Consider the following 21,215-nt stretch of genomic DNA (forward strand, 5'->3'; position numbering starts at 1 on the left):
CAATCAGGTGACAGTTGTTGGTCACTTACTCTATCCTTGAAACGTTTAACCAGTGAAGAAAATTACTCATGATTCTTAGAAAAATTCTTACAAAATTACTTCATAATCATAATATGTTTACGGTTTTTCTAATGTGTCTTTGGCTTAATGGTCCATAATGGTTTTTAAAGGCTAATTTTGTTTAAGCTTTGACACCCAAAATTGATCTATTTCAAATCGTGTTTAATGTCTTTTTAATTTGCCGACTATTTACTATAGTGAAATCTTTTTTCTGGAGAAATATTTCACTGCTTAACACTCACCATCAAATTAGATAAAACACAAAAAACCGTTACCGAGAAACTAATAATTCGCCTCTATGTGGCTTTAAAAATTTTATAACGAAGGGTGATGAGACAATTAAAAAAGTGTATGTTCTTATCGCAATACGGTCAACAGATACTCTAGAATGAAAAAAGGGAACTAGATCCAATGTCGGAAAAGTACGTAAATTGTATCACTACAAAGGTCTTATATTTTTGTGAAAATAACGAACTACCTTTGTACCACACAAAAACCTAAAAAAATTAAGCAAATCCACGAGAAAAAAGTGCACCAGTTTAGCCAATCTGTCCCGATTAGCGCTTCTTACAGAGATGAGTTTTCTGTTATTATGTCTTATAACAATGAAAATTAAGAATTTTTTTTATGTTTTAAACGAAATTGAAAGTTTTTTAAGTGACATATCAAATAAGAAAGTAAACGTTAACTTGACATAACGTAAGGTAAAGCTTACTAGTGTAAAATTAAAAAAATGTTTTGAAAATTGGTAAGGGATAGCTGATTCATTAAAGCATTTGTTTATTTCAATTTTGTTATATAAACTAGTCCTTGAACTTGGCTTCCAAAAGAAATGGGTCCTTCCCGAGAGAGTATATCCTGATATTTTCACATTTCTAGCGACTATAGTTTTTGAGAAAAACGCCTGGGCCGATCAAATTAAGACACCCTGTATAAACTAGTCCTTGAACTTGGATTCGCTTATTTAAATTGGCTGAATTTTTTTTCAAAGACAGTAAAAGTTGAAGACATTCGGATGAGCTATCGCACTTTGGGAGACCAAGTAATAAAAAGCATGTCAGTCCAGTGTACCAATCAGATTTCCGCCACACTGAGAGAAACAAGTTGGCAAGCCAAAATATACCTCTCCTCGGAAGAATTGTCCCTAGTGCTATTAATTTCTTGAAATAACCCTTAAAGATATATCTCCGCAATTTAGAGTTATTTGTTAAAAATGTTATCCCAGTTCTATCCCGCCCGGTATAAAATTTTAATTATAATTAAAATAATTGAGACGAAACGACCAATTTTAATTTATTCAGAATATCATAATAAGTTAAGTAGTTACAACAGTGAGTTAGACGTACTATAACAATACACAATTGAATTTAACCCTATTTACAGTACAAGTTTGTCAGTTGAATATAATACTAAGCAAATTTTAATGAAAGATATATCTACAGAGGGTATTATAACGACCGTTCGCTTTTTGGTTTATAATTTTAACGGAATCGGGCTGATTTTAATTAAACGATAGTTTATCGAAATTTTGTTAAAAGAATATTCCCTAAGGCCGCGCGATAAATTTACGAGAATTATTTCACGTCGCCGTTATATCGACAATTTAGTTGATTCGCGATTGCCAGAACTTTAATGTTGTGGGCGAGTGATTAGAAAATAAAATGGAAACCAGAATTATGCAAAATTAAAAATGTTTATTTTTATTCAGAACAGTCTATGGAACGTTCTAGATTTAACATTCATCAATAACCCAACAATATATATCCCTCCTACGTAATTGTACAGAACTGGTACTCAAGTTGTAACGCCATTTATTAGGCTTATTTTAATTTAGCAATTTTTAATTTTCAAACGGGTAAAATTATTTTAATTGCAAACTTTACCTCCCGAGTAAAAATATAGAAAGGGTAGTTTTTGTGAAAGAGTTCTTTTAAACCTGTCAAAGTAACCCTCTTTTTGGGTGATGTATGAGATTCTGCGCTTTGGATCCACGCGCGGTGCCTCTATTGACCCCCAGTCGTCCTATTGGGGGGAGCGAGAGCAATTTACCTGCTGGTCAGGGTTTTCTCTCGTTAACCCTTCGGCGGGGATGACCATGATCAACCAGGAGAACGTCGCCCGCTCGCTAAACGCGACGGCAGGTCTAGCTTTTGTCAAAGGCTTTGATCTTACAGCTCTCTCTTACTCTTTCTATGGAAAGATAGTTTTTCCCCTCTTCTGCCCCAGGTTCCCTTCATTTTATAAAAATAAATGAGTTGCCAATTACCCAGTAGCTATTTTTACCACGAAAGATTTATTTGCTTATTGTCGGTATATATATATTTTTCTTTTCGCGAATGTATTTTCTCTTCTTGGAAACTTTTATGACCACTTTGACGAGGGTCCTCTGTATAATTGGGATTTCCCAATGTGCGCGTCGTTTTTCTCACAGAGTGTGGGAACCAGAACTTAGTTAAAGGGTTGGGCTTGGCTATTGGCCTTCCCAATGAACCCACCAATCCTAAGTGTAAGGGGTCACGTCATGTCCATCGTGACCTATTTTAATCAGTGCCCCTGGAACCTGATTGGTAACCACGTTGGTACCCGCGCCAAAAACTGATTCAACAAGAAATATAAAAACAACGAACGTTTCAAGAAAAGGACAGAGAGATGAAAATTTCCAATCTATCGTGCAAGACATAATCAGTCCCACTCCCGAATAGAAACTCGACTATGTTCTGAAAACTTAATGTTTCGAACTTGCGCGTCCAGTAAAAGTTCGGACTCTAAAATATTTGCGCGTCCAGCAATACAGTTTGAAAAAGAGGCGAATAGCCCATTCGGTAACTCGCTGCGCGGCGCCTACGGAGTCTCCGACGCACGGAACACCGTTTCATCACGAAACCAACGACGAGATGTCAACATGGACTCGAAAAACTGTTTCGTAATTATTTTATATTATCTTGCTTCCATTCATCATTAATTCTTATGAATTAATGATTAAAATGTTAAGTCCTTACTTGGACAATATTTAAATTGATTGGGGAATATTCCCCCTATAATATAAACTCCTTATTTGGAGTCTGTCCTTATTTGGACATGTTAAAATTAGTTTCTTTAACATCAAACGTTTGATTAATTAAATCCTTACTTGGATAATTTTAAGTACTAAGCTTAAAACTACTATGCATGTTTATTTTATTTTATTGTGTATTATTAGTGCATGTTCTTTTTATTTTGTTTATTGTTATTTGTGGTTTTGTTACCCGATAGTAATTAGTATTAAAATATGGTAAATTGGCAACTCATTTCAGCCCCTTTCTTTAACTTAAGCCTATTTCAAAGATCAAACCCCTAGACAATCAACGTGCCTCATTTAAGGTATTTCCATTCGTTTACTAACGCCTCCTCGCTCAACCCAATAGTGAAATTGACGCGAGCCACCCGGACCTAATTAGTTAACCTAAGAGTCTTTTAAAAAGGTCACAAAGTGTCTAAGACTAGATTTGTCTAAGTTCATCGTGATTGAAAAATAAACCAAAACACACTTACACTTAAATATCATAAATTATACTGAGTTATTTTAACTAAATTCAAACTACCTTACTATAAACTCTTATCTTAATTAACAGCTGAGAGCTGTTCGCTACTAATTACTTCCAATCTACTTAATTAGCCTCACAGGTTGAGTTGATAATTTCAAGGGTATAATTAGGTTATTCCAATTCAAAAAATAAAAACAATCAATTTTATCTTACAGCTGACTTGAGTTAGTTCACAGTTACTTTAACACTTTCAGTCTTACACACGCACTGTTCATACACTTAAATCCATTCACTCGCGTTCCAAACGCGAAACACAATTTTACTCTTTCCTTGACCGAAGACCGAACATACTAATTAAAACCGCAAAGTTACCTCATAACTTTTGACCGACAACAGGACCCCGTCCTGTAGTAGTTCGTCTGACAGCCAAGAACTAAGAAAGACTAAATCTTCCATTTTGACGGCAACGGCTTTATATATGTTTATTTGGCGTTTTTTAGACCCGTAAAGATTTGACTAAAGTTCGAAAAATTGAAGAGATTATATTTTTTACCCGGTTTGATTGATAGTTCTCCACACGGTGGCGCTATATTATTACTTTGATATAGTTTCCGCGGGAGTTTTGAATAATTATCATTCAATAAACAATATATACAGTGATTGTATTAATCCGTTTAGTAAAAAACCCCCTTATCATAATTGTTCCTTTACTTGAATATTTTCCCTAAGGAAGTCAATGGATCGGCGGTGAACTATTCGCATTGTAACAGTGCGACCCGAGTTCAATTCCTGATCGCGATCAAATTTTACATTAAAATACTAAAATATTTAATTAAATATAAGATTAATATAATCTATAAATATTTAATTAAATATAAGATTAATATAATCTATAAATATTTAATTAAATATAAGATTAATATCATTTATAAATACTTAATTAAATGTAAGATTGATTTAATTTATAAATATTTTAAATGATGTAGAATAAATTATAGTACCTAACGTTATAACTTTGTAAAGGACATTCGCCAAAGCTGTTTTTTAGAAAAACACCGTAAATTAACAAGCGTTGGTGGCTGAGTGGTTAGAGTACATCTCTTCCACGAGGCAGACCCGGGTTCGATTCCCGGCCGGCGCCAAAAAATCGCAAATGGATACTAAGACGAATACCGTGTACAACTGGTGGAAACCCTGCCATTGGACGTTGAGAGGTAGCATTACACTCAGCACTCGGTCCGTCCCAAAGTCATTAAGAAGAAGTTGGAGAGAAAACGCCCATACAAACACAACAGACTCAACATCCACAACCATCATAACACAAACTCAACACTCACAACCGTCATAACACGAACTCAACATCCACAACAATCATAACACAAACTCAACACCCACAACATACACAACACGAACTCAACATTCACGACTTACAACATAACAATAACGAAATATCCGGTGAGCGTCGACGAAAAAAGACCAACCAAACCGAACTGCAAATTAATCCGTTAACGCTCACCGTCACACGGTGGTTTCGCCAACCATTCGAGAAACTGCGTACGCCGTGATTACAGAGAGACCCACGGACCCACAGACAGACCCACAGACTGTCCCCTCGGAGAGGTAAAAACTGTAGAATTTACAGAAATATGTTACATTACTATATTCAAGAAATATTTACAGTATAAATTTCAGGATGTTTTTAGGTATTTAAAATACAGGGGCTTCATGTAGTATTTATCGTTGAATAGTAATATATACATACATTTTCAGTAGATATTACTATTTTTTTATAGTAAAAAGTAGAGGTTTGTTTCTGATATTTGTAATAGAGGACAGCCATGTAGTTTCTATGGTAGAAATGTTATATATGTATATATTTGTACAATACATTTAACTATGTATTTACAGTAAAAAATTAAGGCGATTTAAGTTATTTATAATACAGGTAGTTCCTGTAGTTATTGTGGTCGAAGTTGAATTGCTACTAAACAGTAATAATCCATAAAAATTAATTATTTGTTGTAAATCAACTAATATGAAGAAAAGATTTTTAGCGACATCTCGTAAAAGCACCAATGGAATAATATTCTTAATTACCGATCAAATGAAAACCAATTAATGTTTATACATTTACATGCAAATTCATCGCGTTAGTGTTTATGGCTTGAACTAACGACGTAAGTTTAATACGTGTCTGAATTCCGAGCCAATGAGTTGCATTACTAGGTTGTGCACGTGCTTATGGCTCTTGCTTTGGATTCTAGTTCTGCTGGAGCTCATTGGTATATATTTAACAAATTTTTTGAATATTTTTTCCAATTAAAGTACCTTATTGGTTAAAAATTAATTACGTAAATGTTAGGGTACATAAAATTATATTAAAAAAGGTAGTAAGAACAAATAAAATATATAATATTTCCTGGCTATACACTCTTTTTCGCGCCTTTATTTTACCCCTTTTACTTGCCTCCCGGTCGTCGGCCATTGCCTCTGCCCTAAGCAGGGAGTCTAACATCCACTCTTTGGGTATCCGTAATGGAGGATGGGGCTGAAAGGGGGAAAAACAAACATGGACGCGCCCAGGAAAATACCGAGAAAAAGAGTGTATATTCACGCAGTTTTTAAATGTAAATTCCGTAAAATTTACAGGCGTGTTGGAAATTTTAATTATTATTTCAGTTGTATACAATACAATGATTCTGGTTGAAAATTTTACTATGAGCTATTTGTATAAATTACAGGAATCTCAAGTAAAAGATATTTACGAAACTTTCTGTAAAAAATACAGAACATTCCTGGCCACTGTGCGTCCAGGATTTCCATGTAATTTCTACGCAATATTTTTGTCTCAGTGCACATCTTTAACTGTTTGGAAGATGAAGGAAAGGATACTCAAGTTCTGATGCCCAGCAAAGCCTTGGGAACCTTAAATTGGACGCTTCTTCTGGTGTCCCTCGTAGCAATCTCCCTCTTTTCGGCTGTAGTTCTCCAGCGCAAAGGAAATGGAAGAACTGACACTCTCCTGGCAAGGATCGGGAAAAACTTCTTTATTTATTTCTCTCATTTCGATTTGAACCGTAAATGAAAACCTTTCATCTGCTTTTCATATATTTACTATCCACTTTATTTCGTAGCACTAAGAAAACTCCCGCTCATCTCATACTAGAGATTAAATCCCTAAAAACGAATTACTTACAAATAAGATTTACTTGTATCGACGATACAACCATTGGTGCGATCAATCGTTGTATCGTAGAAATCGATTTCATTTCAATGTTGGATGGGGATGGGAAAAAATTAATTATTTAACAAAAATATACCAAAGCTAAACATCAATGACACGTACATCAACTGTGGTTTTTCCAAAATATTAAATATTTAGGATAAATCTAGCGTTAGTAATTGCGTCACGACAAAACCTCCAAAAAAGTCTAATTACTCTTAACTCGTTTTCCTCTCGCGACTAACTTGAAAATACCTAGTATGAAAATTTATAGAAAAAATTGCTGATAAGGAGACGACCTTAGGTGATTTTGACCTATTTCGTTTAAATTCGGGGATAAGTAGACCTTTTTGTTACTTAAAAATTCCTAAAAGAAAAAAATTCGACGGGCTTTAGTTTTGCCACTTTGCCATGGCAACCAAAACTGTTTTTGACAACTTAAAATCCAATTTCTACTAAAAATGTTTAAATAACAAATTATATTAAACACATTATACCCAGGGTAAATTTAGGTTACATTGAGTAAATGCGTGTAAATTTGGGTAAATGCATTTACAAATGGTTACTGGACGTGTATTCGGATAAATGCAAGTAATATAAGAAATTTTGATAGTTTTATTTTAAAATGATAGTATTCAGTTAAATACAAATACATTTCTCGAATTAGTTAAAGTGTGACTTTGTTGTTAAAAAATTGTTTACATGGAAAGATTGAAATTGAAAATTAACTGAAATCTAGGTGAAGCATTGTGTAATTAACCCTTTTTAGTTTTAATTTTTAAATGAAAATATTAAGCTTCCATGTAGCGTTGTTTGAAATCCTGGGCGTTCACTTAGGACGTCACTAATTAAACTAACGAAAAGAGCCCCTCTAACAGCAAGTGCGCCCAGTAGTCGTGAAACTGTAACGAAAGCCGCTAATACTCGGTATCACTGTTATTCAAGACCACTACCAAAAGCAGGGTTTTTTTGGCATCCGATATAAAGTTATTGCTTAGATATACGCGAAATCAGTTCATTTAATTCTGATTAAATCAAGTTAGTGATTAAGCCAATTAAATTAAGATTAAGCCGATTACAAATAAATATAGTAAACAAATGAAATATAACATTTGTTATTAAATTTCTAAAACTAAAATAAAACTTAAAATTTGCTTTACCGATTTATATCACGATTAAAATATAAAGCGCAATGATTTCAACCAAAAAAATAAATGGAGTAAAACATGTTCGACGTATTTCGTGAAATTCTTCTAATGTAACTTTTTCCTTTTTGTCCATCAGCAATTGATGAATGTCGAGGGCGAGACCCGACCAGGAGACTCATCCTCACCGGCTGGTTGTTAGGGGCGGCCTTCCTCATGAATCGGTTCTATTTGTGCAATATGAAAGGAGAATTGGCCACGAATAAAAGATAATTCACCGACAGCCTCCCGCAGTTATTGAAGACGAATTATATCAAATATATCAATGCTGAAATGGTAAACATGGAAGAATTTAAGGTAAAAAAGACACGAAAAATGTAAACATAAAATCGGGTAAACTTTGAGCTAGCGTCGCTTTAATTGAAAAAAAAAGGATAAAAAAAGAAGCTTTTGACACTAGCAGCGCTATCGATTAACGTTAAAAGAGAAATGTCTGTACGATCCTCAATCCCTTCCACCTGTCCTTTCTTGTGGAACTATGAACCAACTAATTAAATGATTCCTCCATGGTTTATTTTATTGATATTATTTATTATAATTTTGTACACGTGGAAGTCAATGGCTCAACGGTAAATGAATATGCACGGGTGAAAATATCGTTGTAGCGTTTTTTTCCCAACCAGCTGACGCAAAGGTCAATACCTAATTGGTAAAATATTCACCTGTTAAATTATGACTCGGGTTCGATTCCTGGCCACAACCGTAATTTAAATAAAACCAAAATGTTGAACTATTTTATCTATTAATATACGCGTCGGTTTAAGCTGAATTTCTAATTTTTAATTTTGCTAAATGTTTGTCTCGCCTTCCACGGACTGGTTCAAAACCCAACTGACGCCTTTGCAAATTGGGAGTAAGACATAAGCCGTGAACAATTGGTCGAAACTATGCCATTTGAATGCTAAGACGTTTGTAACGGGGAGCCGTATCGGGAAGCCTCGGTGGGTTTGTTAGTACCCTCGGGAGTGGAGAGATGGCGCCACCAGTCCAGCGGCGGTCGGCCGTATCTGGAGTTCAAGGGTCGACAACGGCGGGCTTTCGGATGGATATAAAGAACGTGCTGGAAAGTCCGAGGTCATTGCGAATCCTGGGATCGATCAACGATCGACTTACCTCCTGTATTAAGTTTAATTTGTAATCGGTTGGTTTAATAAAGAGTTTTTAAAAATGAATCCTGTGGTTTCAATTCGGTTGGACAACAAATAACTCAGTGGCCAAACCTTGGTCTCCCGTACCCCTACATTTTTGGACGCACCGCCGAGATACTGTCGATCGTGAGTTATGGAGTTTTCCGGAGTTTTTTTTCGCTATGTTTTTCCCTTGGTGAATGGGCCGGTTTAACTTAACTTTTTATCGTTATGGGTTTTTTAATGTAGGTTAATTCCTTTGGTTTTTTCGTTTTATTGGGGTTGTTCCTCATTTTATTATGTGTTTTAATTGGGGGAGTTTTTTTTTGTGGCCTGTTTCTACGGGAAGAGATATGCGAGGAAGCGGGTTTTTGGACAGTTTTATTTTTGGTTTATTGGAATGGCTCCGGGTCTGAGCCGGGTTTAGCTGACAATCCGGGTGGCTGTTCGGGCTTTGGAGGGGAATGGTCTCCTTTGGGTCCTCCGGAAGGCATCGGGACGGTTCATCGCTCTAGGAAGGCGCGAGTTCGGGAGAGAGCAGAGGGCGGTTTCCCGTGGCGGCCTGGTTGGCAGGACGTAGCGAGTTACGAAATTTCTTTTTGGCTTTGCATGAAGGGGTCTTTGGCGGTAGCTTAGTGGGACGGAGTTTGCGGGGTTTTTGTCGTTTGGAATGGGAAATCTTGGGGACTTCGAACGGGTACACGCTGATCTCGGGGACGGAGCTGATTGGTTGCGGTGGTTCGGACAGCGGCGTGACATCTTGGTGGGTATCCTCAAACTGGGGGTTTAGCTGATACCGGGGGAACGTCGGGCTGCAGGCTTTCAAAGGATTCAGGGAGTCCGGGGATCAGGGCTGGGGTTATTCGTCCCGCTGGTAGTTACTTACTGGTGTTGTGTCCCGATCTCGATTCACGATTTCCGGACGATGTATGGCTTTGATTCTCTTGGTCTTACTTTTGCCGTTCTGGGGTCCCGGGTGGAATGCCTTGAGGTTTCCGGGGGTTCTTTTTGGGCCTGGTTCCACCTTAAACTAAGGTGACGGGTAGTTGTTGCTGGGTAATGGGAAACCTTTGTTTCGACGGTATCCGGGGGGATCATCGGCGATTTTCGGGCGACGATCGGCTATACGAATAATGCACTGAGCTGTGCCATTGTTTAGGTTCTCTTGCTGGGACTTGATCGGAAGGTGGGTCGTTGGCGCGATGTCTATGGTTTTCTCGGGGCCGGTTCGGGGAAGGTTGCTTCCTCAGGTGCGATGGGTCTGCGGGATGTTCCTAGCCAGGGTTGAGTGTTGGATTTGGGGTTTTTTTTTCCGTTTGAACCGGTTGGGGATTTTCCTTTTGGGATAGCTAGGAAGGTCCTTGTGGTAATTCGGTTGGTTGATTCCAGGGGTGTCGGCGATATTTTTTCTGGTTCCCGGTGGGACGCGGAACAGGTTCTTGGGTTATTTTCCGAACCTATAGTGGACTATCTTGCGGACATTTCGGTTCCGTTGCCGGGGATTGTGGGTGTGCTCATTGGTCGGTTGGCGTTTTTGAGGGGATGTGAGGTGGATCCTTTGGCGGCGGTTTTGGTACGGAATTTGCAGGAATTTTATGGACTTTATTTGTCAGATTGAGAATTGTTCGGGTGGGGGTTTTTTCCCCTTTACTTCGTCTGTGGTTTTTTCTTTGGTGTGTTTTTCCCGAGGCTTCCCTTTTTTGGGGGGGGGGAGATGTAACGGAGAGCCGTATCGGGAAGCCTCGGTGGGTTTGTTTACGTTCATAGTACCCAGCGGCGGTCGGCCGTATCTGGAGTTCAAGGGTCAACAACGGCGGGCTTTCGGATGGATATAAAGAACGTGCTGGAGAGTCCGAGGTCATTGCGAATCCTGGGACCGATCAACGATCGACTTACCTCCTGTATTAAGTTTAATTTGTAATCGGTTGGTTTAATAAAGAGTTTTTAAGAATGAATCCTGTGGTTTCAATTCGGTTGGACAACAAATAACTCAGTGGCCAAACCTTGGTCTCCCGTACCCCTACACGTTAAACACAACCCTTAACGGTCGGTCAGTCCCAAAAGTAAAAATATAGAAATTGGAGAGTAGAAACCGCGTACATACACAACACGCACAATACCAACATACATATATTGTTTTCTAAATTGAGATCTTAAGTCATCAATTGAAGTTTACAAAAAAAGGAGATTTTTTTTACTTTTCTGTAAAAGATAATTTAAGAACACGGAAACCTTAACTTTAAGTTTCCAAATCAGTCAACGAAAAGTTATCCTAAACTTAATTTCTTCAATTATAGGATATACGCGTTTTTGAAGGTGTTCACAAATTTTTAAGCAAAATAAATCGACTTTATTAACGAGTAGTAACAATTCAATTGACATGCACCCGATAATCAATCACAAACATTCAGAGTTCGTACGGGTATAAAACAAAGACGGGGACATAAAATTTAGTTAAAATCCAAAGAAACAATAAAAGCGTTAGTTATCGATATTGTGACCCTTTTAGGCTATATTTAAGATAATGACTACAGTATACTATTGTCACAGATATTTATTTCTAACTATTAATCTATTTACAAAAATAGAGGTACCTACTTCTCAACAGATACTCAGATAGACAAGAGTAACAAGCATGAAGCTAACAACGACTCTTAACCACGTAAGCGAGGGGTTATAACAACCGGCGGCATTTCAGGGGGCGCATTTGTCCAGGACAGCTCCTATTCTCTTCGGGCCATTATTTTGGTGAGGTTAGAGGTTTATGGTCGACTGGGCTGAGTAAAAAGCTGAAACACATTATTCAAATATTCGAAATATCCAAAACAAAATATCTTTTGAAGTTTTATTAATTTAATTTTATATTACATTTATGAAGTTTCCGAACTACTAAACCAGGATAAACTAAACTAACGATCTGAAATGTTTTTTTCCTGTTCTACAGGGCCCAGAAACGTTACAATTATTTGAGAGAGCGCTAAATCCAATGTTGGGGGACCACCACCGTGTTTTCTCTCGTGAGGCGGTCATCTTTGCAACCCCAATTCAATTTTCTACTTTTATTAAATATATTGAAGCCGAGCGTTGTCAGAGTTTTTGCAAAGGCCAAATGAAGTAAGAGATAAGGGAGTGCGTATGCCGATAAGGGGCACCTGCGGGCGGGGGAAACGGGCCCCTATAGGGGCCCCCTTTTGCGGCAATATTCGGCGGGGTCAAAAGGTTAGCTGATTTACGAGGTCAATAGGTTATCTGCCCCTATGGACACGATGCAAACAATAAATAGGTGTGAAACGGACCCCCTATAGGGGCCCCCTTTTGCGGCAATATTCGGCGGGGTCAAAAGGTTAGCTGATTTACGAGGTCAATAGGTTATCTGCCCCTATGGACACGATGCAAACAGCCGTTAAATAGGTGTGAAACGGACCCCCTATAGGGGCCCCATTTTGCGTACATTTTCGGCGGGGTCAAAAGGTTAGGTCAATAGGTTAGATGATTTACGATAGGTTATCTGCCCCTATTCCGCAGGTGGTGTGGACTGACACGATGTTATGCAAACAGCCGGCCAGTCATAGTTAATAGCTGGAGGCACCCCATTTTAGGTCAAAAGGTTAGATGATTTACGATGTTATAACCCATAAAACCCAGGTGCTAACCCATTATAGGTCAATAGGTTATCTATGGCGGTGACACGATGTTATGCAAACAGCCTACCCGTCATAGTGAATGTCGAGTTGGTTGGTTTTCGCCGACAAACACTTTCGGGCCCCCTAAGGGTAGCGTAAAATAGCGGGCGGTCATCGGTAAAAGTGTTTTGGAAAAAAAGAGCAGAGTGTATACAAATTATAAGGTTTTATTTATACATTCAAAGTTACAGTACATTAAGCGGATGAAAACGTTTAAAGATAAAACAATTTATTTTTAATATATTTATGGTTGGTAGATACCATATTAAACAAATTGTAAAAGTTAAATACACAAAACATATTTTGGTTGGCCACTGTTTCTTTAAAATCGTCAATAATTTTAAATGCTGTTACGTAATTGGACGCGTAGCGGACAACGGTATCATACCTTTCATGTTCATCCGATAGAAATAAATTGTTGGGTGCACATGGTTCTTTATACAATATTTCGTAAATTTTACGATAATTATCGGTTATAACGTAACCCATTAATTCAAAGAGTTTTTGGTTCACTTTAAGGAGTTGAATGTGCGAATTAATGAAATATTTGAGTCGGTCCAATTCTCGAGTTTCCGGCGCTTTGATTACGACCGACGCTTCGGATATCGTACTTTGCAAGGTTAATTCTTTTTGGTCAGACATGGCGGCGGTCACTAGCGCATCAGATAGCGGGAACGGTGATCGAAAGGGCAACCGTTGGGGATCATTTATTTGTTCCCAGTGGCCGTATAAATCATCCCAGGCGCGCGAAGACATTTCAAAGACCTGGTGTGTGATTTTATTGCATAGAGCTACAGATATATCGAGCTCAGACGTAAAACCCGTAGTAACGAAAAGCTCGGATGAAAGTGAATACCGAGGGTTAACTTTCCGCTGAGTCGGATCAAATTTAGACATTTTAGTGGGCCCAGGAACGTTATCTACACAGCTTCGTTTAGACATGATGCTCGAGAAACGGTTTGTAGTGTACTGCCGATGGATGACGGGGATGAATCCCTTATATAGCGATAATAATTTGATGACGTAATCAGGATGATGTAATGGGTTGACTCAATGACTCACGCGATTAGTCAAATTTTGCGGTGTTATGTGTATAGCGACGCCCATATTGCTAAACCAAAGAGATAGAAATTCCACAAGTCCCATTAAAAGTAAAATCAACGCGATTAGTAATGCGTTTTTAGGATTGTTCGCGATAAGCCGACTAACGGGAGAGGCGGGGATAGAACCTTCCATACCGGAAGTTATCGTTAAACTAAATTTATCAATAAACCAAAAACGGGATTTAAACGTTATATATTTTATAAAAACGCAAATGACATACAAAGTATTAAAATAAACAAAAAACTAAAATAAACAAATGACTAAAATATACAAAAAGAAATATTGACAAATAACTAATATATAGAAAGGAATTATTTACAAATGAAAAATACAAACGAGAAATGAAAAAAATATATACAATAATTAAGAGGATCTATTCCACATAGTTTATGGGGCTACATAAAATTCTACGCGCAACAACATTCATTTATAACCATTTTTCAACAAAACGTTTGTCCCCAAAAAATATCTAACAGTTTGAAACGTCTTTTTTTTAAAAGTTTTTGAGCATATAACTCTTTTACCATGACCATCCTTCTACGCTTAAAAACAGCTGTGAAAACAATCGCTTTTTATAAACATTTCGGTGCACACTATTTTAACAATACCCGATTTGACGCGTCATGTTAAATTCAGGAGTCGCGCGTGGGTCTTAATTTGCATCGTAAAAAAGGTTAGGGTTGACACAAAAAAAGAGCCCCTAAACAATTTTCCCTTCAAAGAAAAAGACCGTAGGGGCCCACATTGTTCTATTAAGACTCGAGCGGCGTGGCCCCCAAAGGATTCCACCCTAAGGGTTTGGTGTCTAATAAAACAGCGGCTCGTAAAAAAAATTGGGCCCGCTCGGAGAACAAGAAGGGCACCGTCAAAAAGTTTTTTTTTCGTATATTCACCCAGCTTTGTCAAAATAGTCAAAAGAGTTTTCTGCGGCTCTTTTGAAAAACAACATGTGTCAGCGATAAAAGGATGAACCGCCACCAAATTTATGGGGCTATCATTAAAGTAGCCATTGATCCATCCTTAAATTTATGGGCTTAAAAAACAGTGGGTCCATCTTTTAGAAAACAATCGAGTTTTATATAATAGAGTTTCGACTTAACGACGTGATATTATTTTTATACAGTCTCAAAAGATACGTATAAATAGAGCCCTATCGGTCAAAGAAACTTCACTAATCAGCGGAATTCTCTAGTTGGAAGTCGTTTTCTTAGCACCTAGAAAAAATGGATAGCGAAAGCTTATGTTGGTTTCTAGACGATTTGGAGGTAAATAGACCCTGGTCCGTACCGCAACTACTGCAATTTTATTACGGAATATGTTTATTTTTAAATTTAGACCCGGGGTTTGCACCAAATAAGTTACCCGCAATCTTTAGCCGTCTGAGTTTTAAATTAATTTTGACGGTTATTGAAATTTTTGAAACTGTTCAAGCTATCCCCCACGTTCCAGAAGCGTGCCAAACGGTAGCCGAACTCCGATTATTTAATCAAGCATTACCGCCTCGGTTAGGCGAAATTATTGAAGCTAGATATAATAAGCGGGAAAAAGAATTACTCGAACTCGAGTGGGATGCCATGTTGGGTGCCGAATATGACGAACCTGTGTTGGACTACCTGAAGAGTAAGTTTTTTTCTCTCGTACCGAAAAATATCTAAGAAATTAAAATATATATTTATTTTTTATAGACGCCCCTGAAATTGTCCCGGTGGATGATGCTGAACCCCGTGAATCCGTCGAAATGGTGGACGAATATTTCAACGACCTACTTAACCAAAGCGGTTACGGGGAGGCGGAGGGAGATTTCCCAATTGTGGGGTATATTGATTTTGAGGACCCTAATTGCGTAATTTTGGGTCAGAATGAAAAACAGTTCCCGAACTTCAATATGACGGGAATTGAATTGGAAGCTGAAATATCTAATAATATAGCGGAAGGGCTTGCCAGGGTCACTGAACGGGTATTACGCGATGTAAACCCCGCTGACATGGTACAACTAGTAATCCGTAGTTCGGCGCTGGGTGCGGCGCATCCCGATATAACCATTTCATTTAGGAGACGTGACCAAATTGATATCGAGGCCCTTCTCGACGAGGTATCCGAATCTATATATTCAGATGAGGAAGAAGCGTTTTTCCTGGCACCCGTTAATTTAACTTTTTCCATTGTCCGTCTCCCCCAGGGCGGTGGCCGTACAAAACGGAAACGACTAGAGACCTTTGCCCTGTTTTCTAGAAATAGACGATCAATTGTCCGTATTGCGAACAGCGACTCAATCTGTCTCGCTAGAGCTCTTTGCGTCGGTGTGGCACTGTGTAAATATCAGAACGAGCCCGAAAACAAAAGACTAAAAACGGTCTATGAAACTTTGTCGCATTCCAAAGAAAACAATGTGGCTCAGCGAGCCGAGGCGCTCCTCCTATGCTCCAAATCGGGTGTCCGACCTAATAAAGAATGCGCGTCGCCCGAATCGATTAGAAAATTTAGAACGTATCTGAAAGAATACGATATTTTAATCTATCAAATTAAAAACAGCTGGCCGACCTTGGTGTACGATTCTAGAGTACGGGGAGGTATGGACAGAAAACGTATTGTACTTTTAAACGAGGGGGCGCATTTCAATCTAGTTAAAAAGCTGGCTCCCTTATTCGGGAAAGAAAAGTTTTGTTCAAAGTGTCTAGAGGGGTACAGACGAGATAGCACCCACGCGTGTTCAGACTATTGTTTCGCGTGTTGCAGGGCCCTAAAATGTACCGGAGATATAATAAAATGTCCCGACTGTTTACGTAAGTTTACGGGTGTCGATTGCTACGCTCATCATAAAATAAAATTAACCGGCGATAAATTATCATTATGCCAAAATTTATTTCATTGCACGGAATGTTCGATTCTAATCGATTTGACTAAACGCGACGGCCAGCTGCATTCGTGTACCGAACAGTATTGTACCGTTTGTCGTAAGTTTTCCCCCTCGGGACATCAATGTTACATCCAAGTAATAAAAGACCCGCGACACCCCCCACCACGTTTCGATTCCAACGGTCAGCCCACGCAAATGTGGATATTTTACGATTTTGAAACGGTCCAAACCAAACGGCACCCCGATAAGAAAAACTGTTATATTCATCAACCCATTTTATGCGTGTCGGAAACTTATTGTGTCGCGTGTGTTGATACCCCCGACGTAGCATGCAGATTTTGCGGCGTTCGCCAACGACAATTTCTGGGTTCAGATTCCGCGCGAAACTTTTTCGAATATTTAAGAACACTGGCTCGGATAAGAAGAGTGACCGCGCTGGGACATAATGCCAGTAATTATGATACGCAACTCCTATTACAAGTTATAATGGAGAGTGCCGACTCGTTTGAGCCCGATCCGATAATAAATGGAACTCGCATCTTGCAACTGAAACTACACAATTTAACTCTATCGGATTCGTATAATTATATACCCATTCCTCTGTCGAAATTCGCGGATACGTTCGAGCTGGGTCGCGAATATACGAAAGATTTTTTCCCCCATTTTCTATTCAACGTAGTTGATAATAATTTTGACATTTACAAACCCGAACAAACAAACTACGTCTCGGAGAACTCGCTGCCCCCCTTGGAAGCTTACGGTGCCCAATATTTCACGGCGAAAGACCGCGAAAGTTTTAACAAATGGTACGCTCTCGAAACCGAAAAGAGTTCGGGGTTTAATTACCTCGAAACGTTAAAACTCTATTGTTCTAGAGATACCCACATATTAGCTAAAGGTTGTTTAAAGTTTATGAAACTATTTCAAGACTTGTGCGAAGTTAATCCGTTTAGCGTGGGCGTGACTATCGCATCAGTGTGTAGTTACGTGCTAAGGAAAAAATTTTTGGAGCCAGAAACGATTGGCATAATACCGGCTAATTTGTATCGGTTATCCGAGCCTCAATCCACCGAGGCTTTAGAATGGCTGGCTTGGGAAGCGCATGTCCGGAATGTTACCATCGTGTCAACGCTGAATGGTCGAGAACCGCGTGCTGGAAAAATTAAAATTGATGGTCTAATCGGTGAGAAAAACGCTCTACAATATCAGGGCTGTTGGTAAGTATTATTTTAAAAAGTTCGAAGAGACAAAATATAAACAGGTTTTTTTTCATTAAAGGTATCACGGTTGTAGGACTTGCTTCGGGGACTCTGTAAATAGGAACCAGCCATTATACGCTAACGCGAGCGATACCCTTAATACACGATTTTCCAACACGATGCGGACAACCAATAAACTTAAAGAAATGGGTTATACCGTCATTCAACAATGGGGGTGCGATTGGATTTTGGAAAAACAACAAAATCCAGCCATAAATGAATTTTTAAAAAATTCTAATTTTTCGGAAACTTTAACTGAACGTTTAGACCCGCGAGCCGCTTTTTTCGGGGGCAGAGTATCAGCCTTACGAACGTACTGTAACGTTGAAGGGACCGACGATAAAATATTCTACGTGGACATTTGCAGCCTGTACCCTTTTATAAACAAACGGTATTATATCGAAAAATATATATATATATAACGAAAACAAATATTTAAGTGTGTTTTCCTTTTTATAGTGGCAAAGTCCCCGTTGGTCATCCGACAATTCTGCTCGGTAGCGATATTCCAGCCATTGACGATTTTGAGGGATTATTGTTATGTAACGTGCTCCCGCCAACCAATTTATTCCATCCTATTCTTCCGTATCGGACCGTTAACAAAAAGTAAACGTTTACCCTATGCCGGACGTGTGCCGATTTACGGTATCAGGGTGACTGCGAGCATTCTGACGACGAAAGAATGCTTAAAGGCGTTTGGGTAATCGACGAATTAAGATGGGCGGTAAATCGCGGATACAAAATTACAAAAAAAATTGAGGCCTGGTCATACACGGTGACGCAATACGATCCTGCAACGGACAGTGGAGGGATTTTTCGAGATTACGTTGACTGTTTCCTAAAAACCAAGGTGGAGGCGAGCGGCTGGCCGTCAGATTGTCAGACCCCCGAAGCCCAGGCTGAATACATTGCGGCTTTCGAACGTCATGAAGGGGTCAAATTGGACCCTACCAAAGTCTCCAAAAACGAAGGTCTTCGAGCCATCTCGAAATTAATGCTGAATTCCATGTGGGGGTCTGTATGGATTTTATTACCCCCCCCCCCCCCATTGGGGTTATAAATCATATTGGGTAGCGTAATAGATATTAAAACTTTTTTTTTCCAGAAAACTCGGTCAGCGATCCATTGTGACCAAAACTGAAATCGTTCGCGAACCCAAAGTGTTCTTTGAACTGCTATCAAATCCGGAAATCAACGTAAAATCGGTTTTGACAGTCAACGATACGACTCTTCTAGTGAAATCAGCCCCCATCAAGGAAGCGGAAATCCCTCTAAAACATACAAATTGCGTGATTGCCGCTTATACAACCTGTCAAGCGAGATTAGTTTTATTAAAATATCTTGAAATAGTCGGAGAGAACGCGTTATATTTGGACACTGACGCCCTCCAGTACGTCTCGAAACAACCCCTTATAACTACGGGCAATTATTTGGGCGATATGGTCAGCGAGTTATCCGGTTATGGAAAGAATTCGTTTATTTACGAAGCCGCGTATGGCGGGCCAAAAAATTACTCGTTTTGGGTGAAAAATCCGGATACGGGCGAAAAATTTAACGTTACGAAAGTGAAAGGATTTCGAATTAATGTCGGTAATCAGCATATCATTAACGGCGAAAATTTAAAAACTATGCTAGGAGTGACTGACGAAGAAACTGAAATACCGGCGGCGTTTGCCGTGCCTCTGCCCAAACAAATCCGTCGACTTCCGGATCATACGCTCGTTAGCGTCGACTTGGAAAAAGCGTATCGGCCCGTAATGGATAAAGTTCGGGTTTTATCGAATTACCGAACAGTTCCATTCGGATATAAAATACGCGCTTAAAAAAAACCTTCGCTCTTATGCGGTCGAGCCGCGGGTCGAGAGGCACCGGTCTCCGCGGGTCGCCGTCTCGGCGTTCGAGAGAGAGAGAGGCGCGCGCGTTCTCTCTCTCGATCAGCTATCCGCGCGCGTCGGGGTCACGAGGGGGGTGTGTCTCTAGCGCGCCGGCCGCTTTCCACGTGGCAAGGGGGTGTGTCACGGGAAAACGTGTTTTGTTATTGTCAAAAATAAAAAATATTATATATAAAAACAAAATGTCCATTTTATTTCATTCTGGTTTCAGCTACGCGGTGATAATGTACCCTTTTTATCACAGTTGTAACATCATACTTTGCGGGCCTAGCCAAAGTGGTAAGACATATTTCGTAGAAAAACTGATTAAACATTTAAAACAAATGTTTGAACCTCAAATTGAAGAAATCCACTGGTTTTACGGCGAGGATCAGCCAGGATACGATAAACTTAAAAAATATAACGTTATATTTCATAAGGGTTTACCCGATCCTGACTTATTTGACGGCTCGAAACGGATACTGGCGGTTTTAGACGATTTAATGGGGGCGGGTCAAAAAGGAGAAGTTGCCCAATTGTTCACCAAAGTCTCGCATCATCGTAATGTTAGCTTTATCTACATAAGTCAAAATTTATTTCATCAGGGTCGCGGGTGTCGCGAAATTTCCCTCAATGCGCACTACATACTTTTAACGAAAAATGTACGGGACAAAACACAGATTAATTGCTTGGCGCGCCAAATGGCCCCTGATAATTCCAACTTTGTTATCGAAGCGATTTCTGACGCGACTAAGGAACCAAACTCTTACGTATTGATCGACCTTCAGAAAGATTGCCCCGACTCACATCGGATCAGAACTAATATTTTCCCAGGCGAGCAAGTCTCGGTATACATTCCGAAATAATACTTTTCCGAGGGTGGTTAGTTACCACACACCCCCCCAGCGAGTCGAATTCATTCGATGTACAATGTCTCGACGAGTCAGGTCGCAAAAACATCTGCTCGAATCGATCGGCAAATTAAAGGGCGTTAAGAGACGTAATATTTTAATTAACGCCAATAAAGAGTTGATCGAAGCGATATCTGATTGCGTGTATAATACTCTTATCGGGAATATACGTCTAACCACGCGGCAAAAACTACGATTAAAAATACACCGTAAAACGTTACGCAAAATTGCGCAGAAAAAATTGGGCTGGCAAACTAAAAAACGAATATTATTAAATCAAAAAGGTGCCGGATTTTTCTCGTTTCTTCTGCCTATTGTGTCGTCGCTCGTGGGAGCCCTAACAGGTTGAACATAAAAAATGTTAAGGTACTCGAAAAAAATGACTTTAGCG

The 21,215-nt window shown here is 39.1% G+C and overlaps 2 protein-coding genes across 2 annotated transcripts; both read left to right on the forward strand.

The window, feature by feature from the left end:
• The first annotated feature begins 15,156 nt into the window (after positions 1-15,156).
• Positions 15,157-18,674, forward strand: LOC149943354 (uncharacterized). The gene is made up of 6 exons (XM_090176046.1): positions 15,157-15,546; positions 15,612-16,413; positions 16,459-16,496; positions 17,712-18,000; positions 18,062-18,433; positions 18,502-18,674. Exons 1-6 carry the CDS (start codon positions 15,501-15,503, stop codon positions 18,650-18,652), a joined length of 1,698 nt encoding a protein of 565 aa, XP_090032172.1. The 5' UTR covers positions 15,157-15,500; the 3' UTR covers positions 18,653-18,674.
• On the forward strand, positions 18,666-19,940 carry LOC149943355 (uncharacterized). The gene is made up of 2 exons (XM_090175365.1): positions 18,666-19,056; positions 19,148-19,940. Exons 1-2 carry the CDS (start codon positions 18,725-18,727, stop codon positions 19,863-19,865), a joined length of 1,050 nt encoding a protein of 349 aa, XP_090031491.1. The 5' UTR covers positions 18,666-18,724; the 3' UTR covers positions 19,866-19,940.
• Positions 19,941-21,215: the final 1,275 nt, after the last annotated feature.

The sequence above is a fragment of the Leiobunum rupestre genome, chromosome 5 (genome assembly GCF_980474605.1).
Source record: "Leiobunum rupestre chromosome 5, qqLeiRupe1.1.hap1, whole genome shotgun sequence".
NCBI classification, from domain to species: Eukaryota; Metazoa; Arthropoda; class Arachnida; order Opiliones; family Sclerosomatidae; genus Leiobunum; species Leiobunum rupestre.